The 27191-nt window shown below is 47.9% G+C and overlaps 1 protein-coding gene across 11 annotated transcripts; it reads right to left on the reverse strand.

Moving 5' to 3' along the window:
• MFSD2A (MFSD2 lysolipid transporter A, lysophospholipid) lies at window positions 1–26694 on the reverse strand. Of its 11 annotated transcripts, none has more exons than XR_016387690.1 (15): window positions 26485–26689; window positions 24916–25047; window positions 23610–23734; window positions 19925–20048; window positions 19738–19816; window positions 19217–19374; window positions 18671–18761; window positions 18431–18552; window positions 18124–18207; window positions 17497–17580; window positions 17291–17403; window positions 16704–16847; window positions 16437–16613; window positions 15927–16052; window positions 10846–15654 (listed from the first exon to the last, which is right to left on the reverse strand). XR_016387690.1 is itself a non-coding variant. In XM_089895407.1 (14 exons), exons 1-14 carry the CDS (start codon window positions 26575–26577, stop codon window positions 34–36), a joined length of 1773 nt encoding a protein of 590 aa, XP_089751533.1. In that variant the 5' UTR covers window positions 26578–26692; the 3' UTR covers window positions 19–33. The 11 variants fall into 11 exon arrangements, 8 of the variants coding, with proteins under 8 accessions (XP_089751546.1, XP_089751533.1, XP_089751526.1 ...); XR_016387691.1 differs by having other exon boundaries at window positions 16437–16512; window positions 26485–26688; XM_089895407.1 differs by lacking the exons at window positions 10846–15654; window positions 15927–16052 and adding an exon at window positions 19–289 and having other exon boundaries at window positions 24916–25044; window positions 26491–26692.
• Between the last annotated feature and the right edge of the window lie 497 nt (window positions 26695–27191).

Consider the following 27191-nt stretch of genomic DNA (forward strand, 5'->3'; position numbering starts at 1 on the left):
AGGGAGCCGAGCTGCAGTGTTGCATTGGGCTTCTCAGCCTCCAAGATCTCCTCCCCCTTCCAGAATCCAGACATAACTTTGCATGTTCCCCTTCCCGGGAGAAAACCAACTGTCAGAGGTGAGACACATTGCCCCCTCCCCTTCTTCACCTGAGCTGGATCCTGGCTTTTCCTCATCCTCTTCTACAGTGCCCGGTAGACAAGTGCTACATTGAATACAGACCTTGTTAAGACTTGTCCTGTAGCTTGGTATTACAGATGTGCTATTAGTGCAATAAGGTGAAGGTTGTCTGCCCAGAGAAATACATAATTTATATAAGAAAATAAATTTCATAAATAAAAAAATCAATACTATTTGTAACTGCATGAAAAATATTAAATACCTAGGAATAAATCTATTGAAAGGTGTGCAAGACCTTGACACTGAAAACTATAAAATATATCTGGAGAAAAATTAAAGATTACCTCAGTAAATGGACAGATATTCCATGTTCATAAATTGGAAGACTCAATATTGTTATTGATTTTTTCTAAATTGGTCTATAGGTTCAATGCAATCCAATTAAAATTCCCACAAGCCATGTGTGTAGTACGTGTGTGTGATTGTGTGTAAATTGACAAGGTGATAGCAAAATTTACGTGATAATTAAAGGACCTAGAATATCCAAGAACTCTTTTTTTTTTTTGGCTGCATTGGGTCTTGCTTACTGTGCCCAGGTTTTCTCTAGTTGTATCTAGTTGTGGAGAGCCGGGGCTGCTCTTTGTTGCGACGCGCGGGCTCCTCATTGCGGTGGCTTTTCTTGTTGCGGAGCACAGGCTCTAGGTGTGCAGTCTTCAGTAGTTGCAGCACGAAACCTCGGTAGTTGTGGCTCGCGGGCTCTAGAGCGCAGGCTCAGTAGTTGTGGCGCACGGGCTTAGTTGCTCCGCGGCATGTGGGATCTTCCCGGACAAGGGCTCAAACCCGTGTCTCCTGCATTGACAGGCGGATTCTTAACCACTGCACCACGCGGGAAGCCCAGAATATACAAGAACTCTTGAAAAAAAGTTGGAAGACTTACGTCACCAGATTTCAAGATTTACTATAAAGCTATAGTAATTAATAGCAGGGACATTTTGGAGCAAAAATAGACAAATACGATCACTGGAACAGAATAAAGAGTCTAGAATGGACCCACACGTGTATGCTCTCTTGATTTTCATCAAAGGTGTCATTGTAATTAAGTAGAGGAAGGATGGCGTTTTAATAAATGATATTGGAACAATTAGATGTATGTGGAGAAAAAAGAACCCTGACCCTTAAACTATACACAGAAAATAATTCTAAGGTGGATCATAGACCTAAATGTAAAAACTTCACCACTCAAACTTCTAAATAAATACATAGAGTTTTTTTGATATTGGGGTAGGTAAAGATTTCTTAGTCAGATCACAAAATGCACTTAGCTATTAAAAAATGGATAAATTGGACTTAAAAACTTCTAATCATCAACAGATACCATTAAGAAAACAAATCAGCAAGGTAGAGACTGATAAATCATATCCAGAATATAGAAAGAACCCTTACAAATCGTTAAGAAAAATACAAGCATTCAATTCAAAATGAGTAAAAGACTTGGAACAAGCATTTCACAAAGGACAAATGGCCAGTAATGTATGAAACTGCTTAAAATAATATCTCATCAAAGAATGCAAGTCAAAGCAACAATGAGATACTTGATACATTCAGAAGAAAGGCTTTTAAAAAAAACCCGTCATCTAGGGTTGCTGAGGATGTGGACTAACTTGAATTTTCATATGTTATTATTTGGCAGATCCTTAAAAAGCCAGACATACATCTACACTATGACACAACAATTCCACATGCAGACATACACCCAAGAAAGATTAGTTCATATGTCTGTCAGAAGTCTGGTACAAGAATGTTCACAGCAACTTTAGTCAACAGCCAAAATTGGACAAAATCCAAATATCCATCAACAGGAGAATAAAACACTTGGTGATGTATTCACAAAATGAAATATTACCAGCAATAATCAAAATGAAAAAAAAAATACTAGTACACAGAACAACACAGATAAATCTCAAAAACATTGTGCTAAGGCAAAGAAACCAGACACAGAAGAATACATACTATATGGTTCCATTCATAAGAAGTTCAAGAATAAGCAAAACTAACCTATGGTGACAGAAATCAGAATAGTCGTTACCTCTGGTGGATTGGGTATTGATTGAAAAAGGCACAAGGGAACTTCCAGGGAGATAGAAATGTTCTATATCTTGAACTGGGTGGAGGTTATGTGGGTGTATACATAGGGAAAAGTTGAGCTGTACAGTTAAGATTTGTGCATTTTCCTATATGAAATTTACCATAATAAAAAAATTTTTTAATAAGGAGCTTCCTTTATAATTACAAAAGCAAATAAACGCATGCTCTTTACAGGAAATTAAAGCAACTAAAGGAGTGAAACCAAGCCTTGAACCCATTTCTGGGGACATGGGTCTATCTTCAACTCTGCAGATTTGAGATGAGATTGAAAGAGGTTGTGTTTTGTGCAGACTCCAAAGACAGATCCAGGGTATGTGGGGGGCAAACCACAAGCACCCAGTTTCCATTTAGGATGAGGAATATCTTTTTTACACCTTTCTTTAGAAATAAAAAGACTGACTTGAACCATAATGAACCGTCTGCCAACGGCGTGTGTGAGCAAAATGCAGCCAGCCAGCCACAGGCGGAAATGTCGTTGCGGCATCCAAGCATCATGTGGCAGTTGGATTACACAACCTAGTCTCTTCCCTTGTGGGCTCTGTGCGTGGGTCCCTTTAAGAAATAGCAGGGAGTGGATCTGCATCTCGCCTGGGTGTTAACAGAAAAGACCAAACCCATCTGCTAGGAAACTAGCTCTGGAGTCTAGGCCCTGGTGGAAGTAAAGGGGAAGGGACTGACACAGGACAAGAGTCTTGGTCCTTCAGAAACTGACAATTCCGCTCAGAACTATAAACAATAAATTCTGGGGAACAAGACTTTAACAAGGTAAAACAAACAGGAAGCTATTGAAAAGATGAAAACCTGAACCAAGAAAACTGCAGTGGGGATGAAGGGGATGGAGATCAGTTCCTCAGCCCTGAGACACGACTGTTACTTCTTCATCCCTATGCCCATCCATGCCTCTCCCTCAGCAAGCTCTCCTCTAAACTGTTCTTGTATTCTACAAATTTACCATTTACCCCCTTTAAAAATAATGATGTATTTCAGACATACAGAGGCTATAAGGACTAATGTAATAAACACCTGTGAAACCACTACCCTGTTTAGGAAATAAAGTATTAATACTGAAAAAAAAAAAAAGAAAGAAAGAAACTGATAATTTGGAGGGAAAACAAAAATAACTCTAAGTGTGGGAGTGAGAACTAGATTCCATTCTGCTTCTGTCTCTGGTTGGCTGTGTGACCTTGTGTGACTCCATTGCCCTCTCTGAACCTGAGGGCTGCCCTGGGTGGTTCCCCTACCTTCCCCATTACAGATGTCCTTTGAGGCTGCATGGGGGTCCTAAGGGAAAGGTACTGGGTTGAGTGACTGCGGTGACTGCCGTGGGAGACAGAGAGACTTCAGGCCTCATCTCTCATCTCTGATGAACCACTATAAGGGCAGACAGTCCTGCCCCCTCCTTGCTTCTCTGACCCAGGTCACCCCCAAGATATCCCAGACTCCCTCCAAGCTATCCAGGACATATTGGATCACCTTGGAGTGGGGACCCAGTCCACCCACCCCAGGTCATTTTCAACAAGATCTCTGCCAGACAGAAGGTAATTTCCTGGATGGGTGAGCAATCAGAACTTACTCAAGGCTGGGCCACTTTAGGGCTTAGGCCTCACCCCAGAAAATGGAAAACACTTTAGGCCATAGCAATCGGGCACTTCCTTGATTGCCCTGGAGATGTGAGCCCCACCCTGCCTCTCACAGCTGCCCTGGAGAAAAAGAGGGAGGACCTAGAAAGCCACAGGAGGAGAAACAAGGGAAGCCAGAGGCCAGGGACGCTGGTACAAATTGTTGGACTTCTTGCCTACTGTCTAGAACTTGTCTCAGTGGATCTGGAACATCGATGGCCATTCTGATCGCCTCGACCACCTTTGAGGGAACCCCCTTGCTCGTATCAAAACGGTCCCTTTTGGTCCTTTGCCCTGGACCTTTGACATTCTGGACTAGTTCTGTTCTCACTTGTGGCTGAATGTAACATGTGTACAATAAATCATCTCTTTTGCTGTCTTAGCTGAAGAAAAAAAAAAAAGAGGGAGGCTCTGGATCTCATCCAAAACACCCAGTCCTAAACCTTCCCTGGTTCTCTACCGCCTCTGTCATTGCTGCTGCTTTCTTCTCCCCTCTCCTGCCCCGCTTCTTGGGGTTACAAATGAATTTTAGCAAGTAGGAAATTTGCAAACACGGAATCTGCAAATAATGAGAATCAACTGTATGTTGCCCTGGCGGGTACTGGAGTGACCTCTGAGTCAGCCTGGAAGAGTCAGTGAAGATTCCCAAAGAGATGAGACTTTGGCTGTGACCTGAAATACAGAGCGGTCTAGACAGGGGGTCTGTGACCAAATAGGTCATGTGGTGTAACAGAGAGCTATTTTTTTCCTATTCCTAGGTAATTTGTTGCTATTATAAGTGTGGTCTTCTCTTTCCCCTTATCTTCTAACTTAGCACTGGACAATAGAACTTTGTGCAATGATGGATATGTTCTATAATTACATGAATACAATAGCCACTAAGCACACGTGGCTATTGAGAACTTAAAATGTAACCAGTAGGACTGAGAAACCGAATTTTTTTTCATTTAATTTTAATTATTTTGCATTTAAGTTCAAATAGCCACACATGGTAGTGGTTATCATGTCAAACGATGCAGTTGTTTTTTTTTTTAACATTTTTATTGGAGTATAATTGCTTTACAATTGTGTGTTAGTTTCTACTTTATAACAAAGTGAATCAGTTATACATATACATATATCCCCATATCTCCTCCCCCTTTTGTCTCCCTCCCACCCACCCTATCCCACCCTTCTAGCTGGTCACAAAGCACTGAGCTGATCTCCCTGTGCTATGCAACTGCTTCCCACTAACTATCTATTTTACATTTGGTAGTGTATATATGTCCATATATACACTAGCACTCTCTTACTTTGTCCCAGCTTACCCTTCCCCCTCCTCATGTCCTCAAGTCAATTCTCTAGTAGGTCTGCATCTTTATTCCCATCTTGCCCCTAGGTTTTTCATGACCTTCTTTTTTTTTTAGATTACATATATATGTGTTAGCATACGGTACTTGTTTTTCTCTTTCTCACTTACTTCACTCTGTATGACAGACACTAGGTCCATCCACCTCACTACAAATAACTCAATTTTGTTTCTTTTTATGGCTGAGTAATATTCCATTGTATACATGTGCCACATCTTCTTTACCCATTCATCTGCTGATGGACACTTAAGGTTGCTTCCATGTCCTGGCTATGGTAAATAGAGCTGCAATGAACATTCTGGTACATGACCCTTTTTTTTTTAAAATAAATTTATTTATTTTATTTATTTATTTTTGGCTGTGTTGGGTGTTCGTTGCTGTGCGCGGGCTTTCTCTAGTTGTGGAGAGCGGGGGCTACTCTTCGTTGCAGTGCACAGTCTTCTCATTGCAGTGGCTTCTCTCGTTGTGGAGCACGGGCTGTAGGCACATGGGCTTCCATAGTTGCAGCACATGGGCTCAGTAGTTGTGGCTCACAGGCTCTAGAACACAGGCTCAGTAGTTGTGGCACACGGGCTTAGCTGCTCCGTGGCATGTGGGATCTTCCCAGACCAGGGCTCAAACCCATGCCCCCTGCACTGGCAGGCGGATTCTCAACGACTACGCCACCAGGGAAGCCCACATGACCCTTTTCGAATTATGGTTTTCTCAGGGTATATGCCCAGTAGTGGGACTGCTGGGTCGTATGGTAGTTCTATTTCTGTTTTTTTAAGGAACCTCCATACTGTTCTCCATAATGGCTGTATCAATTTACATTCCCACCAACAGTGCAAGAGGGTTCCCTTTTCTCCACACCCTCTCCAGCATTTATTGTTTGTAGATTTTTTTATGATGGCCATTCTGACTGGTGTGATATGATATCGCATTGTAGTTTTGATTTGCATTTCTCTAATGATTAATGATGTTGAGCATTCTTTCATGTGTTTGTTGGCAATCTGTATATTTTCTTTGGAGAAATGTCTGTTTAGGTCTTCTGCCCATTTTTGGATTGGGTTGTTTGTTTTCTTGGTCTTGAGCTGGCTGAGCTGTTTATATATTTTGGAGATTAATCCTTTGTCTGTTGATTCGTTTGCAAATATTTTCTCCCATCCCGAGGGTTGCCTTTTCGTCTTGTTTGCAGTTTCATTTGCTTTGCAAAAGCTTTTAAGTTTCATTAGGTCCCATTTGTTTATTTTTGTTTTTATTTCCCTTACTCTAGGAGGTGGATCAAAAAAGATCTTGCTGTGATTTATGTCAAAGAGTGCTCTTCCTATGTTTTCCTCTAAGAGTTTTATAGTGTCCAGTCTTACATTAAGTCTCTAATCCATTTTTAGTTTATTTTTGTGTATGGTGTTAGGAAGTGTTCTAATTTCATTCTTTTATATGTAGCTGCCCAGCTTTCCGAGCACCACTTATTGAAAAGACTGTCTTTTCTCCACTGTATATCTGTGCCTCCTTTGTCATAGATTAGTTGACCACAGGTGCGTGGGTTTATCTCTGGGCTTTCTATCCTGTTCCACTGATCTATATTTCTGTTTTTGTGCCAATACCATATTGTCTTGATTACTGTAGCTTTGTAGTATAGTCTGAAGTCAGGGAGTCTGATTTCTCCAGCTCCATTTTTTGCCCTCAAGGCTGCTTTGGCTATTCGGGGTCTTTAGTGTCTCCATACAAATTTTAAGATTTTTTGTTCTAGTTCTGTAAAAAAGGCCACCAGTAGTTTAATAGGGATTACATTGAATCTGTAGATTGCTTTGGGTAGTATAGTCATTTTCACAATATTGATTCTTCCAATCCAAGAACATGGTATATCTCTCCATTTGTTTGTTTCATCTTTGATTTCTTTCATCAGGGTCTTACAGTTTTCTGAGTACAGGTCTTTTACCTCCTTAGGTAGGTTTATTCCTAGGTATTTTATTATTTTTGTTGCAATTGTGAATGGGATTTTTTCCTTAATTTCTCCTTCTGATCTTTTGTTGTTAGTGTATAGGAATGCAAGAGATTTCTGTGCATTAGTTTTGTATCCTGCAACTTTACCAAATTCACTGATTAGCTCTAGTAGTTTCCTGGTGGCATCCTTAGGATTCTCTATGTATAGTATCATGTCACCTGCAAACAGTGACAGTTTTACTTCTTCTTTTCCAATTTGGATTCCTTTTATTTCTTTTTCTTCTCTGATTGCTGTGGCTAGGACTTCCAAATCTATGTTGAATAACAGTCATAAGAGTGGACATCCTTGTCTTGTTCCTGATCTTAGAGGAAATGCTTTCAGTTTATCACCATTGAGAATGACATTTGCTGTGGGTTTTTCATATATGGCCTTTATTATGTTGAGGTAGGTTCCCTCTATGTCCACTTTCTGGAGAGTTTTTATCATAAATGGGTGTTGAATTTTGTCAAAAGTTTTTTCTGCATCTATTGAGATGATTATATGGTTTTTATTCTTCAGTTTGTTAACATGGTGTATCACACTGATTTGCATATACTGAAGAATCCTTGCATCCCTGGGATAAATCCCACTTGATCATAGTGTATGATCCTTTTAATGTGTTGTTGGATTCTGTTTGCTAGTATTTTGTTGAGGGTTTTTGTGTCTATATTCATCCATGATACTGGTCTGTAATTTTCTTTTTTTGTAGTATCTTTGTCTGGTTTTGGTATCAGGGTGATGGTGGCCTCATAGAATGAGTTTGGGAGCATTCCTTCCTTGGCAGTTTTTGGAAGAGTTGAGAAGGATGGGTGTTAGCTCTTCTCTAAATGTTTGATAGAATTCACCTGTGAAGCCATCGGGTCCTGGACTTCTGTTTGTTGGAAGATTTTTAATCACAGTTTCAATTTCAGTGCTTGTCATTGGTCTGTTCATATTTTCTATTGCTTCCTGGTTCAGTCTTGGTAGGTTATACATTTCTAAGAATTTGTCCATTTCTTCCAGGTTGTCCATTTTATTGGCATAGAGTTGCTTGTAGTAGTCTCTTAAGATGCTTTGTATTTCTGTGGTGTCTGCTGTAACTTCTCCTTTTTCATTTCTAATTTTATTGATTTGAGTCCTCTCCCTCTTTTTCTTGATGAGTCTGGCTAAGGTTTATCAATTTTGTTTACCTTCTCAAAGAACCAGCTTTTAGTTTGATTGATCTTTGCTGTTGTTTTCTTTGTTTCTATTTCATTTATTTCTGCTCTGATCATTATGATTTCTTTCCTTTTACAAACTTTGGGTTTTGTTTTTTCTTCTTTTCTAGTTCCTTTCTCTAACCTTCCTTTAAGGTTGGATTGTTTATTTGAGATTTTTCTTGTTTCTTGAGGTAGGCTTGTATTGCTATAAACTTCCCTCTTAGAACTGCTTTTGCTGCATCCCATAGGTTTTGGATCGTCATGTTTTCATTGTCATTTGTCTCTAGGTATTTTTGATTTCCTCTTTGGTTTCTTCAGTGATCTCTTGATTATTTGGTAAGTGATTGTTTAGCCTCCATGTGTTTGTGTTTTTTACTTTTTTTTCCCTGTAATTTATTTCTAATCTCGTAGCATTGTGGTCAGAAAAGATGCTTGATATGATTTCAATTTTCTTAAATTTACCGAGGCTTGATTTGCTACCCAAGATGTGATCTATCCTGGAGGATGTTCTGTGTGCACTTGAGAAGAAAGTGTAATCTGCTGTTTTGGGATGGAATGTCCTATAAATGTCAATTAAGTCTATCTGGTCTATTGTGTCATTTAAAGCTTGTGTTTCTTTATTAATTTTCTGTCTGGATGATCTGTCCATTGGTGTAAGTGAGGTGTTGAAGTCCCCCACTATTATTTCCTCTTTTATAGCTGTTAGCAGTTGCCTTATGTATTGAGGTGCTCCTATGCTGGGTGCATATATATTTATAATTGTTATATCTTCTTCTTGGATTGATCCCTTGATCATTACCTAGTGTCCTTCTTTGTCTCTTGTAACATTCTTTATTTTAAAATCTATTTTATCTGATATGAGTATTGCTACTCTAGCTTTCTTTTGATTTCCATTTGCATGGAATATCTTTTTCCATCCCCTCACTTTCAGTCTGTATGTCCCCAGGTCTGAAGTGGGTCTCTTGTAGACAGTGTATATATGGTTCTTGCTTTTGTATCCATTCAGTGAGCCTGTGTCTTTTGGTTGGAGCATTTAATCTATTCACTTTTAAGGTAATTATCGATACGTATGTTCCTATTACCATTTTCTTAGTTGTTATGAGTTTGTTTATGTAGGTCCTTTTCTTCTCTTGTGTTTCACACTTAGAGAAGTTCCTTTAGCATTTGTTGTAGAGCTGGTTTTGTGGTGCTGAATTCTCTTAGCTTTTGCTTGTCTGTAAAGCTTTTGATTTCTCCATCGAATCTGAATGAGATCCTTGCCAGGTAGAGTAATCTTGGTTGTAGGCTCTTCCCTTTCATCACTTTAAGTATATTGTGCCACTCCCTTCTGGCTTGTAGAGTTGCTGCTGAGAAATCAGCTGTTAACCTTATGGGAGTTCCCTTGTATGTTATTTGTTGTTTTTCCCTTGTTGCTTTCAATAAGTTTTCTTTGTCTTTAATTTTTGTCAATTTGATTACTATGTGTCTCACCGTGTTTCTCCTTGGTTTTATCCTGCCTGGGACTCTCTGCACTTCCTGCACTTGGGTAGCTATTTCCTTTCCCATGTTTGGGATGTTTTTGACAATAATCTCTTCAAATATTTTCTCTGGTCCTTTCTCTCTCACTTCTCCTTCTGGGACACCTATAATGCAAATGTTGTTGCATTTAATGTTGTCCCAGAGGTCTCTTAGGCTGTCTTCATTTCTTTTCATTCTTTTTTCTTTATTCTGTTCCGTGGCAGTGAATTCCACCATTCTGTCTTCTGGGTCACTTATCCGTTCTTCTGCCTGTTATTCTGCTGTTGATTCCTTCTAGTGTATTTTTCATTTCAGTTATTGTATTGTTCATCTCTGTTTGTTTGTTCTCTAATTCTTCTAGGTGTTTGTTCTTTAATTCTTCTAGGTCTTTGTTAAACATTTCTTGCATCTTCTCGATCTTTGCCTCCATTCTTTTTCTGAGGTCCTGGATCATCTTCACTATCATTATTCTGAATTCTTTTTCTGGAAGGTTGCCTATCTCCACTTCATTTAGTTGTTTTTCTTGGGTTTTATCTTGTTCCTTCATCTGGTACAAAGTCCTCTGTCTTTTTATTTTGTCTCTCTTTCTGTGAATGTGGTTTTCCCTCCACACGCTGCAGAATTGTAATTCTTCTTGCTTCTGCTGTCTGCCCTCTCTGTATTGATTTTTGTATGTTAATTTTATATCCCATATCCTTATGGACTTTTCTTGTTTAGAGGAGTTTTTCAGTTGATTCACTTGGGTTCTCTTGGAATACAATCATTGGCAAATAAATATAATTTTACCTACTTTGCAATTTTATTTCTTTTTTTATCTAATTGCATTGGCTAATATCTCCAATGAAAGGTTACATAGTAATAGTGGTGATAGTTCATATCTTTGTTTCTGATTTAGTCGAATTTCTAAGTGTGATTTCTTCCTTTTTTTTATATGAAAATGATACAAACAGGTGACAAATGAATGTTTTGTCCCCCCAAGCTTGCTCCTCCCCCAGTGCTCCCTCTATTACGGAGGGAGCTCCTCTATTGCTCCCTCTCTGTTCCCTAAATTAGAAATCTAGGCATTGGACTTCCCTGGTGGTACGGTGGTTAAGAATCTGGCTGCCAATGCAGGGGACGTGTGCTCGAGCCCTGGTCCAGGAAGATCCCACATGCTGTGGAGCAACTAAGCCCGTGCACCACAACTACTGAGCCTGTGTGCCACAACTAGTGAAGGCTGCATGCCTAGAGTCCATGCTATGCAACAAGAGAAGCCACCACAATGAGAAGCCCTCTCATCACAACGAAGAGTAGCACACCTTGCCTCAACTAGAGACACCCCACGCACAGCAATGAAGACCCAATGCAGCCAAAAATAAATAAATAAAATTATTAAGAAAAAAAGAAATCTAGACATCACCTTCATTTCTCTCTTTCCCTCTCCCTCTCTCACCCTTTCTCTGTCAACTATCCAGGCCAAACAGCTGCCAAATCTCTCTTCTTTCTGTTTCCACTGCCACCACCTCTGTCTGGTACTCTTCATTACCCAGGAACATTTCAAGAGCAGCCTCTTCATTAGTCATCCTGCTTCCACTTCCACTTCCTTCAATCCTTTCTCCACAAAGCAGATGATACAGTCTTTCTAAACTCTTAATCATCATATGGTTCCCCTACTTAAAACTTGTCAATGGCTTCTGTCTGCTCTTAGGATAAAGAGAAAAATCCTTTCGGTTCACAAAGCCCTGTGCCATCTGCCTCTGCCTACACTTTTTTAGAAATGTAAATCAATTTTGTAGAAATGTAAATCAATTTTTAAACCTCTTCAATGGCTTTGGCTGCTCTCAAAATAGAACTGAAACTCTCACTGTGGGCTGCACGGCCCTGGGTGAGCTGGTTCCCACATAGCTCTCCAAATCCATGTCACACCATCTACCCTCTCCTTCACGACTCTCTGGCTGCACAGTGTTCTTTCAGTACTTCAGATACACTAGGTTCTTTCCTACCTCTGAGTTTTTATGCTAGCTGTCGCTTCTACCTGCAATACTTTCCCCCAATCTCTTCAAATGTCTGTCTAATTCTCCTCCTTTGTGATTTGATTCAAACATCACTTTCTCAGAACATTCTTTCCTGAGCACCTGATTTAAAATAACCTCCAGATAAAATAAATAAAATAACCTCCACACCAGTTCCCTCTATTAGTGCACCCTGCTTATTTCTTTCATGGTGCTTATTGCAATCCGAAATTATCTTATGTGCATGTCCATTTATTTGTCATTGGTCCCCACTAAGAAGGTAAGCTCTGTTTTGTTCACCACTCTATCCTCAGAGCCTAATCGATGCATGACACATAATAGGCCCATTATAAATATTTGTTGCATAAATGGATAACCAGGGTCCTAGGGCCAGTCAAGGACAGATCCGGAAATCCTTCTTTGCAGTGTTAAAAGGTGTTTCCCCTTTCTGCCAGCAGGTGGAGTCAAAGCCACATCTGGTCCTCAGCAGGGGTGGAGTGTAGGGGTACGCGCTTTGCCTGGCTGAGGGCAGAAGGACAGTGAAGAGGGAGAGGCAGGGTTTGTTGTAGTGTTGCTGGATCCAAGCGTAGAGGAAGTCAAGGTGGCAGCGTCTCCCGAAGGGAAAGTATGAGCTGTCCAGAGGCACCTGGAGCAGCCAATGATCCAAGGAGTCCCTGGGATCCCAGATCGCTTTCCCACTTCCCCCACCTATCCAGCCTCCTAAATCACACCCCCAAGAGTCAGCAAAGGGTCTTTGAGGAGAACCACTTTCTGTGAACATGAAACTGGAGAAGCAAGCGTTTTCAATTCTAAATCCCCAAGGTACAATGGAGGGAAACTGAGACCGGGGAAGCCTCCTAGTGGGTCAGTGGGAGTTGGGTCTGGCTGACAAAGCCCTCTCTAGTCTTAGCTCATTCATTCAGCTCCACACGCCCCACCCCTCCCCTCCATGCCTGGCCCTGGGCACCGTGTGGGCGACCATGACGAGGGCATGGATTCCCAGAGCTGCCCCAAAGATGCAAGGGACAGGCATAGCTTTCGAGAGGCATGCTGGAGCAAAGGCACACTGGACCAGTGTCTACCAAGGGGACCAAGGGCCAGAGGTGTGTTCCAGGGCCAGGCAGGTGACCTGCAAAAAGGGCTGCATCTAAATCTAGAGCTGAGGAAGTCGGCAGGGGTCTTGGATTTCCTCCTGAAGACAATGGGGACTCAAAGGAGTTTCTAAACAGGAAATCTACTAGGTTATCTTGGATAGCTTGCGGAAGGAATCAAATCTGATTTGAGATCAAATCAGTCAGTCAGCCAGTGAGGATGCTGGTATAATCATCCAAGGTGAGAGAAGATAAGACCTGAGAAGCAATTGCAGGGATGGGAAAGAAGTAAGCTTGGGTGGTTTAGGAAATTTCTGTTTTAAAGATGGGATTTGGTGGTTATTGATCAGAGTGGAGGGAGAAGGGAGGTGTAAGTGGAGGGAGATGGGAGGTGTGAGTGGACCTCTGCAAATGTCATCTTGGAGTCCTTGAACGCTCCAGCTACGGAGGTCAGACCAGAGCAGCCTCTGACCCTGAGGGCAGCTCCAAAGGCAGCAGCAGGACCTGGCTTGGTGGTGGCAAAACTACTGAATGGAAATGTACCTACCTCACTCAGAGGGAAGTTATGAGGACTAATTAAATTGATATTTATTAAGTATGTGTAACAGTGCCTGTTATTAACACTTTATAAATTTTAAAAAGTGGTTGAGGGCTTCCCTGGTGGCGCAGTGGTTAAGAATCTGCCTGCCAATGCAGGGGACACAGGTTTGAGCCCTGGTCCGGGAAGATCCCACATGCCGCGGAGCAACTAAGCCCGTGCTCCGCAACTACTGAGCCTGTGCGCCACAGCTACTGAGCCCGCGTGCTGCAACTACTGAAGCCCATGCACCTTAGAGCCTGCGCTCCGCGACAAGAGAAGCCACCGCAACGAGAAGGCCACACAATGCAACGAAGAGTAGCCCCCGCTCGCCACAACTAGAGAAAGCCTGCACGCAGCAAGGAAGACCCAACGCAGCCAAAAATAAGTAAATAAAATTTTTAAAAGAAGTGGTTGAGTAGAACTTCATCCAAAAAATGGAGCTCCAACTCAAAAAAAAAAAAAAAAAAGCCCCAAACCCAAAGTAAAAACCAAGCCTAAAGAGTCTAAGCATGCCTCTTCTCTGGGCCTCATTTACCCATCTATATAAAATAAAGAGGTTGGATTGGTAGCCTCTTGATCCTGCCAGTGTTGCTTTCCTCATTTTTTGGAGTTTCATCTAAGTGTGTAAAACCCAATGACTTGGGGCTTCCCTGGTGGCACAGTGGTTGAGAGTCCGCCTGCCGATGCAGGGGACACGGGTTCGTGCCCTGGTCTGGGAAGATCCCACATGCCGCGGAGCAGCTGGGCCCGTGATCCATGGCCGCTGAGCCTGCGCGTCCTGAGCCTGTGCTCCGCAACGGGAGAGGCCACAACAGTGAGAGGCCCACGTACCGCAAAAAAAAAAAACAAAAAAAAACCCCAATGACTTGCTGAGGCAAGTTCCTACCAGCTTGTGAGGGCAAATTATTAAATTTTCAGGAATTTTGTAGGACAGAACAACTGCTGGTAACTTGAAATTGGCTATAGTGAGAATATTTACAGCTTGGAAATAGGCAAATGCTACAAACTAGGCCTTCCCCACCATCCTCCTCCCCGCCACCAGTGGTGAGACCCCCTCCCCTCAACCAACACATACACCCAGCTGGGTACATTCCCGCCTTCCAACACTGTCATTATCAGTGGTGGAGGAAGAATCACAGGTCTCTGGGGACCCCACAGGGGCCCAGTCACAGAGTCTGCCCCAGCACAGCCAGCGTCACATGCTCAGGCAAGCCTAGGGTGGGAAGCAGAGCATGCGGGCCTGAGCAGAGCAAACTGGCCGCTCTCAGACACAGGCGAGCAGTGGATAGTGGTTAAGGCACTGGTCTCGAAGACCTGGGATGTTACTCCAGCTAGGTCTCTTTTGGCTGTGTGAGTTTAGCTAAGTCCCTCTCAACACTGGGGCTCAGTTTCATCATCTTTAAAATGGGGACAGTCCTGACCTAGCAGGATGGTTCCCAGGATTAAGTGAGAACATCAGCAAAGTGAGAGGAAAGCTTCCACACCTGGGCCTGGTACAGACAGGTGTTTAGTAAATGTTAGCTGATGCTGTTATCACACCTCCACACACATTCTCGCCCCCCAGGGCACCTGCGGCTGAACACTCCCTCACTCTCTACACCTTGGCACAGAACGGCTCAGTGTCAGGACAAAGACAGAAAACAGGCAGCTCCGTTCCCCAGCTTTTATGAAAATTAATAACATTAATAGCTCACAGACATATACAAACACACAGACTGCTATGTACATGGTCATTAAGTTATTAATTAGTCTCTGTATAAAACGTTTCTACATTAGTGTCCCGGGCTAGGCCCGATCAGTCCTTGTGGCATATTCACAGTAGCAGCCCCTGGGCTTGGCCCCTGTGGTGGGCAGAGGGAGGCTGGTGGCTGTATAAACAGCCCGCCTCACGATGGGCACAGGAGGCGTCCTGAGTCGCTCACTCTTGAGTCTTTGGCTCCCTTCCTGGCATCTGGAGACCAGCTGTTCAGTGAGCAGGCAAGCAGGCCCAGATTCCTCATCCGGCCTGGTGACCCAGGCCCTGTGCATGGTGGCTTCGGGCCACCCAGCAGGCCCTAGAGGATTCTGGCTAGTTCTGTAGAGTCTGTGTCAGAGCAGCCCGAGCTGCTGGCCTCTTCCCTGCAAAAGCCAGAGGAGACGGGCTGGAGGAAGCACCCTTACCCACCTGCTTGTCCCCCGCAGGATCTTGGCTCTGAGGTCTTAGCCCCCTGCCAGGCTGGTCTAAGTCACAGGACGTAGTTTGCTCACTCCCATTCTCAGCCCAGAAACTGCTGGTAGGTTTGTTCGCTGCTCTTGCAGCCCACAAGGCACCCCAAGCCCCAGTACCACGCCCTGGCCTGGGCGAGCTGAGCTGGCACAACTCACTCCACCCTGCCCTCTGGTCTCCGCACCTGAGGTCCTGCACACCAGGAGAGCCGTGAAGAGTGTGGGCTCTGGAGTCAGAACACCAGGGCTCAAACCCCAGCTCTGCCCCTTATCACTTGTCACTCTTCCTGGTTAGGCCTCAGTATCTTCATCTGCAGAGTGGGAATCATAGGAATCTCTGACACCCAAGGTTGTTGGACGACCATAGGAGATCACGAGTACATTCTCTAAAATGTAAACTCCTTGAGGGCAGGGATTTATCTGTTTCATTCACTAGAGCAATGCCTGGCACATAGGCGTCCCATTAAGTACTTGTTGAATGAATAAATGTAAAACCACTCAGCCCGGGCAGGCAGCCTGTGTTCAAGAAATGTTAACTGCCACGGTGATGAATCAGCTGGGGGAAAGGGCAGAGGAGGAGCTGTCCAGGGAAGATGTGTGGAAGGCAGATCTGGCTTTGGCCCCAGGAGGCACTAGCCGAGGGCTTAGACTGGATGATGTCCCCTCGTCCACCTCCCTGTCCCTTCCCCACTCACCTCAGGGCCTGCAGGGCCTTCTTGTTCTGCCGCCGCTTCTCCTCGTCAATGGGGTACAGCTTAAAGAGCAGCAGGCCTATGAGGATGAGGACTATGGGAGCCATGGTCACCAGCATCTTCAGTGTGAACTTGACACGTGCTGGCTGGGAGCAGCCACGGGTCTGGTACCCAGTAAAGCTGTGGGACCCAGTGGTTAGGGGAGTGGTGAGGATGGGGCACCTGGGACCCACCCCTGCCCAGCACTGCCCAGACTCCCACCCCACTCACTCCAGACTGAGGGTGGAGATGCCCAGGGAGACTCCGGAGGCAAACTTGGTGAAGAAGACATAGAAGGAGAAGAAGATGGGCTCGGTCCCATGGATATGGGGCTGCTTCAAGTGGAAGTCATCAATGACGTCAGGCAGCATGGACCTGTACACGGTGGTGGCAGCCGTGAGCACCCTTCCACCTAGCAACCCCAGACCTCCACTAGCCCATGTGGTCCGTGTCAATAAGAGTGGTCCTCTGAGAGTTTGCAGTCCCACAGCTCACACACAGTTCAATGAGGAGTGGGCAACATCATGTGAATAAAAAAAGACGGCCCCTTCCTCCAAGATGAAGTAGCCCCAGATCTAGTTGCTCAGCTAGGCAGGTATAGAGTGCAAAGATCTAAGCCCCCATTTCCCACCCTGACTAGATGTGGTTGTACAGTTCACAACCTGTACAACTGTACTGGGAAGACCTGCCCCACCCCCAACCTGGACCCACAGAATGGCCTGCAGGGAGACAAGCCCCACAGGATTCTCCCTAAGGAGCTTCAGAACTGAGGGGTAGGAGGCTGGGAAACATACCCAGCTGGGCCTATATATACTTACCAGGGTAGTAAGAAGGCAGCTGCTACACTGATGCCAGCTGCCACAGCTACCACATATGTGACAATCAGGTTACTCTCCATGAGGGCCACCAAGATGAGAAATGGCACTGCTGACTAGGGGAGCGGGCACAGGAGTACGAGTCAGCTGGGAAGCTCCCATCAGTAGCCCCCAAGTCAGCCCAGGCCCTGTCCTTCAGCCCCACTCACTGAGATCCCAATGTACACAGCCATCTTCTTGCCAAACCGGGTTAGGAACCACTGCCAGATGGGGATGGTGACTGTGGCCGAGAACTGTGGAAGGGCAAAGGGGGAGGAGAGGGAAGTGGGTTAGAGCCATGGAATACCCCCTGCTCCTTCCAGGACTCTAAAGGTGCTCCCAGCCCTGCTCAAGAGACAGATGACATCATCTGGACAGTTGAGGACAGGCACCCGATGGCTCTTCAGGGGAGCTGGGAGCGAGTCCCAATCTCGTCTCCTGCCTTCTCTGAGCACAGAGCTCCGGAAGTTCTGGCTTCCACACCTTTGCTTTTGCTATGCTCTCTACTTGAACATCTAACCCCAAACCCTTTCTTCTTTTTCCCCCAGTGTAATTGAGATATAATTGACATATAACGTTGTACTAGTTCAAGGTGTACAACATAAAGATTTGATATATGTACCCAAACTCTTTCTTTCATCGTCCTACCTAAGCAGTGGTAGGTCAGATCCAAAGGTTCTGAGAAGCCTCCCTCATCCCTCATGACCTTGGGCCAGTCTGGGAAACGTCCTCTGGCTATCCAAAGAACCATCTCGCAGCCTAAGCCACTTCGGCCACCCTCGGGGCCCCACACGCACCATGATGGCCAGGAGCAGATTCTGGAATTCGTTACGAAAACCCAAGGTGTAGGTGCAAAACAGAGCGAAGTTCCCCTCCACCAGCTGGGGGACAGGAGAGTGTGGTGGGAAGGAAAGGTAAGGAAACAGGTGATGTAGTTGGGGCTGAGTCTCCATGACATTCCCCATGCTCCAGGGACCCCTGCTCACTCCGCCTCCATTCCACCTGTCCCTCGGGCTTTGTCCCATCCTGAGTCCGAGGCCTACCCCACCCCTCGTTCCACATACCCCCTCCCGCCCAGGCTGAGCATATCAGGGCCCGACTCACCATGAAAGCCAAGGAGGTGAAGAGGAAGCCGGCAATAAGCTTGATGTACGGGCCATGGCTCATGACCAGCCGGAGGCCCCGAAAGAAGGGCATCGGCTTGGCCTGCTGAGTCTCGTAGGGTTCTGGGGGCCAGAGGGGACAGTGAGGCAGGAGCAGAGGCCCCTCCCCAAGCCTGAGGCCCAGGCAAAGGGACAAAACCACCCCACGCTGGGGCCTGCACCCCTCCCCAGGACCCCTCACCTCTCTGCTCCCGCACGCCCAGGGTCAGGATGACAGCGCAGATGACATAGATGGAGGCAATGACCCCTGCCGCCAGCAGGTATGCGTTTTGCTGTAAAGAGGGGAAAGGTGACATAGAGAAACAGTCAGTCTGATTTCAGCCCAGCTCCCAGCAGCTCTACTCAATGACCTTGGATCAGTCCCTTCTCTGGGGGCCTCACTGTCTCTATCTGCGAAATGGGGAAATCAGCCTGCACCTGCTGTTGCTTCCCAAGGCCAAGTCCAGATGAATAAAAGGTTAAGAAGGCCAGGCTGTGGAGTCTGAGAGCCCACAGTTCAAATCTCCCCAAATCTAGTTTCTGCAACTCACTAGCTCGATTACCCTGGACAAATTATTTAGCCTCCCTGTGCTTCAGTTTCCTTATCTGAAAAGTGGGCACATCAACACTTTGTATAACAGATGCCCAGCATTTACAAACACTAGCCATTATTAATATTTTGAGGATTTGAGGCAAAATCACCCCATCGTTCCTCATCTCCCCCACCCCTGCCCTGCCAGGGCCTTACCGTTTCTCTGAGTGAGGTGGTGCTCTGCGTGCGATTGACACCTTCCAAGGCTACTGTAGAAGCATTGGCGTCCTGGACACAAGGTGTATGTGCTTGGCCCACAATCTGCCCCTGGATCGCTGTGCCCAGCACTGTACCTAATACCTCCACGGTCATCCCTGAGCAGGAAAAAGCAAGTCCTTTTGAGGGGCCGCACGGCTTGTGGGCCCCCAGGGAGGAAGGTCGGATGGATATAAGCCCAGCTCTAGCCACAGGTGATAGTAGCAGCTCCAGATAGGATGGTTACTGGGTACTGGGGTAGATGGCACCTTGGCCTAAACTCATGGCCTCGCTATGTGACCCCTCCCTGGTCCTTCCACCTCCCTGGTCTCACCAGAGCAATAAGTTATTTTGAAGCTGGTTTCACACCCACTCCCAAGAGCAGGGAGCTGGGCCCACAAGGGGAGAAACATGGCAGGAGGGTCAGGGAGCGGAGGCCCTGGGTCCCTGGGGGGTGGGCTCAGTGGGCTGGGGAGACTTACGATACGCGGTGGCAGAGTCCCGCTCGCTCTGCTCCGTGCTAATGAACATGGTGAGGGCTGAGTAGGGAACGTGGAAACACTGGCATGGAAGAGAGGCCCTCGGCCAGTCAGACGCTGGACAGACATGTGGCTTCGGGCACCAACCCCGGAGGCCCCAGGGACTTCCCGCACCCCTGCCCATACTCACCGTGACCAGCGTCTCAAAGAGGCAGTAGAAAAGCAAGTACCACAGGGTCTGGCCCTGTTGGAAGTCAGGCACGAACCAGATGAGGAAGTAGGCGATGATGGCCAGGGGCGTGGAGAAGATGATCCTGAGGAAGGGGAGGGTTTGAGTGGAGGCGGGATGCCAAAACCCCAGGATCAGGGCCCAGGCTGGACTGCTCTGCAGCCTCACAGGGTGCCCGGCAGGAAGGAAATTCCTCCCCCTGGATGTACCCGCCCCAGGGTCTCTGGGAAGGGACTGATGGCCCAGCCCAGAAGGGCACACTGAGGCAGGGCCCCCAGCCTACAATCCTGAGCATGGGGTATGAGGTCAGACCCTCCTGAGTCTTGCCTGCATCTCCCCGGGTGTGAAGGCTCCAAAGACAGGGGCTTTCTGTGGGCTGAGGGGCTGAGAATGCAGGCCAAGACCTCAGATGGTGGGGCAGGGAGGCAGTGGGGGAGGAGAAATCCCAGTGGGATCTCACCCATGTGTGCATACACAGGAGTGGGGGAGGCCAACTCCAGGTGAAGGTGTTGCTTCTGGAGCAGCCAGAGGGGAGGACTGGGCCCAGTGCCTCCCCACATGTGAGTCCCACACCACCCTAGTTAGATCTCAGGATGGTCCAACTTCACGGCATCAGTATAGAAAGGCAGCAGAGAACCATGGTGAAAAGGCCTTTGGAGCCACACTTCCGGGATCCAGTTCTGGCTCTACAAGTAACTATAAATAACTTGGTCTTGGGCAAGTTATTTAACTTTTGAGGTTCATTTTACCAAATTATCATTTACAAACGATGATAGTAATAGCACCTACCTTACCTTCAACATTTACTCAAGAAATATTCAAGTGCCAACTCTGTGCTGAGCACTATTCTAATGACTTGGGACGTATCAGTAAACAAAACAGACAAGTCATTGCCCTTGTGGGATTTACATTCTAGTTGGCAAACAAAAAATAAACATAAGATATATACTATCCAGCCTTAAAAAGGAATGAAATTCTGACACTTGCTACAACATAAAACTTGAAGACCTTATGCTAAGTGAAATCAGCCTGACACAGAAAGACAAATCTGGCATGATCCCACTGAGATGAGTCAAATTCACAGACAGAAAGCAGTTGGTTGCCAGGGGCTGGAGGGGAGCAAGGAATGGGGTGCTAGTGTTTAACGGGTACAGAGTTTCAGTTTGGAACAAGTTCTGGAGATGGTCGCAAAACAATGTGACTATACTTAATGTCACTGAATTGTACACTTGAAAATGGCTAAAATGGTAAATTAAAAAATTTTTAAATAGTGTATTCTACCACACACCAAAAAAGCTACATAACATAGTAGACGGTGATTAAGTGCTGTAGAAAAAAGAAGGAAAGCAGGCTAAAGGGGATTGGGAGTATGTGGGTACAATTCACAACCAGGTGGCCAAGGTAGCCCTCACTGAGAAGGTGACCTCTGTGCCAGGCCTCGAATGAGAGGAGGGAGTTGGCCTGGCAGAGCTCGCGGGGCAACAGTGCTCAGGTGGGAAATGTGCCCCAGCAGACCTGGGGAGTAGGAAGGAGGCCAGGGGGCCAGAGGGAGTGGCGTGAGCATGGGAGATGGTATTAGGAAATGAGGTTGGACAGGAAATGGGGTGCCAGGTCATGTAGGGCCCAATAGGCCATTGTAAGGACTTTGGCTCTATTTCACAGGGTTGAAGTAGTTTTGAGACTTAAGTTGATATTAAAATGTAGAACAGTTCTTGGGACACAACAAGTGTTTGCTGTGATTATCACACCAGGAAAGCTCAGCGGGAGACTTCAGGGAGCTGCCGAGAGCACTGGGCTGGGAATCAGACCTCAGATCCATCCCTGCTGCATCTCCCATGTGACCCTGCTGACACTCTGCCTCTCAATGGGTGGCCGGGAACTCCAGGAAAGTGTTCCGTCAGAGTCTTCCTCGTCTGAAACGGAGGATTTAAATGCTGGCTGAGGGCAGGGACTGGTCTGAGGCCTGGGAGAGGGGGCCCCAGGGCTCAGGAGCCCTGGAAGGCCCAGCCTCTTTCTACACCGAAAGGAGAAGGGGTGCCAGGTCCCAGGTCCTAATGGGGGTGGATGAAGAGGAGGGTCATGTACATTACACGGCAGCCCTCAGCATGCGCTCAGACAGGGGTGGGGGTACCACTCAGAGGTATCACCAGGAGTTCTCACCCTGCCAGCTGAGGCCATGTGCTGAATCACAAACCAGCCTGAAGGGCCCTCAGCTACTTCACCAAGCTGGTTGCCGCACGTGCCTGCGTGGGCGAGACGTCCTCAGATCTCACCTCCCAAAGGGAGGGCTTCCTCTGCTCTCCCGCCCTTGCTCTACCCCACCCCTCCCAAATCCTCAGAGAACCAGGGCTCCTCTGGCAGCCTTCACCAAACACTCCATCCAAGCAGCCGGGGCTGTGGAACCAAATGTGCTGGGAGTAACCCGGGCTGCTGCTATTACTGCTGCTGCTGCTTCAGGCTGGCCGGGGCAGCTGCCTGCCACTGGCTGTGTCTTATGAGGAGATGTGGCAGCTCAGCCCCGCCCCTGAGTGGCTGCCAGGGAGGCGGGTACAAGGCCCAGTCTCAGGGGCTGGCTCACCGGGAACCCCAGCAGCCTGTGCAGGTAAGGCAGACTCTCCTGCCCACTGGCCCTGAAGCATGGATCAAAGGCCCCAAGCTGGGCCTTTGCCAGGGGCTGGCGGGATTTCAGTGGGAGGGGGACCTCGTGGGAAAGGAAGCTGTGCTGGGGGGCAGGGACTGTGGGAAGAGCTTTGAAGGCCTTGAAGGCCGGAGACCAGGTATGGGCGCCCCTGGGGCAGGAAGGCGCCCACTCGAGCCTGGATGGGCTAGAGATGAAAGGGGCATGTCCCCCCCCGCCCCCCAACCACCAAGCAGGATGTCCTGGAGGGAACCAGAGCTCTGGCCTGTCAGCCTGTCCCTTGCGCCTGCCTTTGCCATCTGATCTGTAGCACCCCCCCCCCCAGCCTTGCCTCAAAGCCTGAGGCTGAGGCGTGTAGGCTCTGTGTCAAAGGAAAAGGTAGTTCTCACGGTCCAAGGAGCCAGAGGTTATGCTGTCCCTTCTGGGTTGTACCTTCCACGCTTACCCCTCCACCAGGAGCCACTCTGCAGGTGTGCCAAATTACACTTAATAAGTGCCAGAAATGGTTCTAAGCACGTTACGTATTAAAAAATTTAATTCTCACCACAACCCTGTGAGACAGGCATAATCATTATCCCCACTTTGCAGGTGAAGAAACTTGAGGCTGAGATGTTAAATGTCTTGCCTAAGGTCGTACAGCTCTAAGTGGCGAAGTCGGTATTCAAAATGAGGCAGGCTGGCTCCGGAGTGTAACCTTTCAACGATTATGGGAAGTGATGGAGCGGGAGAAGTTAGAATTCCAGCTTCATGGAAGGGAAAAGGACCTTGGGGAGGAATGGGGCCTGGGCCAGGGGAAGCTGCTCAGTCTAGCAATTCGGCCAGCCTGGGTATGAACTGGCAGGAGTTCCAATGCCCATGCCTGGGGCAGCTGAGACCTTGCTGGGGTTTTTGCATCATTCCTTCTCCTCACCCCCCAGCCTGTGACAAACCATGTGGAAGGACCACGGGGTAGCAGACATGTCAGAAGCCCCGCCTTCTACCACCTCAGAAGGAGCATTTTCTACTCACCAGGGCATGAGGCGGCCTAGGCGGGTCCAGGGGGATTTGCTAATGCAGAAGCCCACCAGGGGGTCTGTGATGGCATCCCAAGCTCGGCCCACAAACAGGATGATGGAAGCAGAGAAAGGATCCACCTGGGATGGGAAACAGGCAAAAGATGACTTCCTTATCCTTCAACTGACGGGCAACATCCACCCTCACCGATGGGCAAAGGCAGGGCTCCCTCCCCACTTCAGCCTGGCCATTAGGACCCTGTACTGCTCCCACCCAGGCCTTAAGCATCATCACTTGCCTTGTTAATAATGACAAGAACAGTTTCCCAACAGAAGTAGCACTGTGTGTCTCCTTGGAAACTTTCCCAGATATTTCCCCCTAGGTCCTCCCCTCCGCTGCCCTTGAAAAACACTCCCATCAATTAGAATGAATCCAGAATTCAGTTCCTTGCCTCCCTCTCACAAGCCCCAACCACCTGATATCAGAAATAGCATTTGCTGGGTCACCGCAGTGGCCCTCAATTTCCCCATCTGTATAATGGGGTTATGATCCCTATCTTACAGGGTCAAGCTCTATCTTGGATGTGAAAAAGAAATCAATAGAAAAAATGTTGAAAAAGTAGACTGTTACTATCACTACCCATTCAAGCTATCCCCCTCCCCCCAAACCTTCTAGGCCTAAGTAGACAGTTTCTCTGGACTCTTCCTCATCCATCAAGGCTCTACTATTACTATCACTCCAGGAAGCTGGAGAGGCCTCTCCCACACTGCAGTTTCCCCAGTCTGACTTTTCTAACTTTTTACATTTTGACAGCAGGTTCCCCACATTTGCACCCCATTCAGGGCCTGGTCCATGGGAGTTGCTCAAAAACTAGCTGCTTAAATTAAGTCATTTGTCTTTTCTGGGGCTTAGGGTTCCCCATCTATTAAGTGAATACAAGATACCTTTCTTGCAAAGTCACCAACCCCTGAGCCAAGCCAGCTACTGCTGTCCAGCTGGGGGTATTGTGTGCCAGTCTCTTCTAAGAACATCACAGCGGGCTCCATTCTATCACACCACCGCCTACCCCTCCAGGCTCTGTTGCTCTTGCCAGGCAAGGAGGAGTGAGCTGACCTTGCCAGCTAAGACTCCTGGGGCAGAGACTCCCCTTCTGGATACTCTCCAAAGCCTTCTTGTTTCTCAACCGCTGTGACTCTGAGAGGCAGGAGAGTAGGGATTCCCAGTCCCATTTCACAGATGGGGAAACTGACCCTACCCTGGAATCCATAGTCTCTCCCACCTTGGGGTGATGGAGGAGCCCTAGCGGGCTCAGCTCACTCACCTGAGCTACATCCAACAGGTAGATCTGCAGGAAGAACCCCAGGGCACAACCCGTCACCTGGTAGGGGGTCCCCCCAACTGCATAGCAAAGTTTGTTGCAAATGGACAACTGGTTTTTCTTCTTCGACTCCTTCTGGGAAGAAGAGGAAAGAATGAAAAGAGATCCACAATCCTGGCCTTCATCCTGGAAGTTTCCAGAGACAGGAAACTCTGGAACTTTGCCAGGAGGAACAAGTCTGCCTTGCCCTATTCCCACCCAGGGAGAGCTCACTTCCCACAAGAAATGAAAGGTATTCTCTGTTCTTAAAAATCTGGAAAAGGGGAATCCATACTGAGGAAGTAGCCCCTAAGCCACCCCACCCCAAACCCAGATCCTTATCAGCTCGTCTTCACTTAATGACTCCCCCCAAGGCCTCAGTTCTGTTTGTTTCCAAGTTGGAGAGGGAGCACGCTCCAGCAATGGACCTGTCCCCACCTGGCACCCGCTGCCACAACCTGAAAATCCTCTTGCCGCCAAGAGCTGCCTAAGCCCAGCCCTGGCTTCTGCCCTGGTTCAGAGGCTAGTGAACATGCCTACTGGGTGAGGGCTCTAGAGATCCCTAAGGGCCCAACCCAGCTGGCTCTAGGCCCAGCTGTTCCTTCCATCTGTCCCAGAGCCTCCCTGGCCCCTGGAGGCAGCCAGACCTTCAGGCAAACCCAGGAGCTGTCCTACCCTCCCTCTCTCCCTGTCCCCCTCCCCCAGTTCCCAGAGGATCTTGCAGAGGGGAGGAAAGGCCTCTAGGTGCAGGGCTGGACCCTCTCTGGGTGGGGCACTAGGGAGGTTAAGGTTGCCCAGGGAAAGTAGATTACTCATACATGGGAGCAGCATAATTGCTTTCCCAGGCTTCTTCCAAGGATCGGTTAATAAAATTAAAACGAAAAGGCAGTCACCTCCTAGGCAGATATCTTTTGCCTGGGATCCCTCCCTGGGGCCGCCTAATGTCATTGGGTCCTTCATTATGTCCAGAGAGCTGGGAATGGGGCCGAAGGTCAAGACGCGCAAAGCGCCGCGCGCGGGCCGACACCTACACTGACACAAACGCCTGCGGAATGCGGCTCCTTTAAGAGCAGAGCCCTTGCTCTTATGAATGAACTTGAGCGGCCCTCACTGCGGAGTTGAGAAGCAGGCGTAGCATGTGGGGGTGGAGAGCAGGGGGATGAGAGATTTGGGACCAAGTTGGGTTTCCCAGATTTCTGGGGTCTCTCTGGCGTCTAGGGCAGCAAAATTAAGCGTCTGGTCACAGAGGAACGGAAACCGACCAGGCAGAGCGGAGCCCGGCACAACGTGGAGCCGCCGGTAGGGCCGCTCCCCAGAGACACCCAGAGTGGGGGGTGGGCAAAAGGGGGCCAGCGCCTACAAACCTTCTCCATCACTGCCTGCTTCCAGGGCACCCCAGGGTCCTCTCCTGCCTCTGGGTCCTCCTGTTCCCGGCTTAGCCCAAGGTGTCCCAGAACCAGGTTTATCCCGTGACGCCCCAACCTCAGCCTGCCGCCCACCCTTGACCCTCCACCCGGGGTGCCCGGCCCTCACCTTCACCTGGACCGGGCGTTCACCGGCTTGGAGGATGCCCGTGGGCAGCAGCCCCGCGGCGGAGCCGCTCTCGGCGCCCTCTCCTTTGGCCATGAGCCGCGGGCCACGCCGCCCCGGGCCGGGAAGCCGGGATGTTCCTCTGCTCCGCGATGTTCCTCTGCTCCGCGGGCCTCCGCTCCGCCCGGGCTCGCGTGGTAGTTGTAGCCGCCGCCGCCGCTACGAACGCCGCTGACTCGCTCACTGCACTCCCCACGCGCCTCTTAAAAGGTTGGGCCCTGCCCTCTCTAACTGGCCAATCCTGGAGCTCTGCTACACCGCCGCCAGCCAATCCTGGAGCCCGTCGGTCCTCCCGCCGGCCCAAACCCCTCTGCAGCTTGTGCCACCAAGCCACGTTCTCCAGCCTGGAACCCGCATCCGGTTGCGCGTCTCCGCGCAACCCCGGGGTTAAAGCCGGAGACCCACTTGACAAGCACGAGGAACCGAGGTCCGAGGCTACAAGTGACCTGCCCGAGGTCCCCCAGAGTGAGTTCTACCTGAGTGAGATCTACACCCCAAGACTTCCGACCCCCAGGCCTAGGAAAGGCAGAGGCTTGGAAACCTACTGCCCCCTTTAACGTCTGGAGTCAGTTCGAGTCTCCCTCTGCTCCAAACCTGGAGCATATAGCGCTGACACTTTCCTAACCGACACCCCTCACCACTCCTCCAAG

The sequence above is a fragment of the Delphinapterus leucas genome, chromosome 1 (assembly GCF_059928025.1).
Source record: "Delphinapterus leucas isolate spDelLeu-1000000601 "Yukka" chromosome 1, BTC_Dleu_Yukka2, whole genome shotgun sequence".
NCBI lineage: Eukaryota > Metazoa > Chordata > Mammalia > Artiodactyla > Monodontidae > Delphinapterus > Delphinapterus leucas.

Coding starts and splice junctions, on each gene's coding strand:
- MFSD2A (XM_089895394.1), bottom strand. CDS start 26,577: ATGGCCAAAGGAGAGGGCGCCGAGAGCGGCTCCGCCGCGGGGCTGCTG. Junction 17,581..18,123: donor ATCTGCTCCTGGCCATCATG/GTGCGTGTGGGG, acceptor GCCCTTCCACAG/TTCTCGGCCACAGTCACCAT. Junction 16,614..16,703: donor ATCTCCACCCTCAGTCTGGA/GTGAGTGGGGTG, acceptor TGGGTCCCACAG/CTTTACTGGGTACCAGACCC.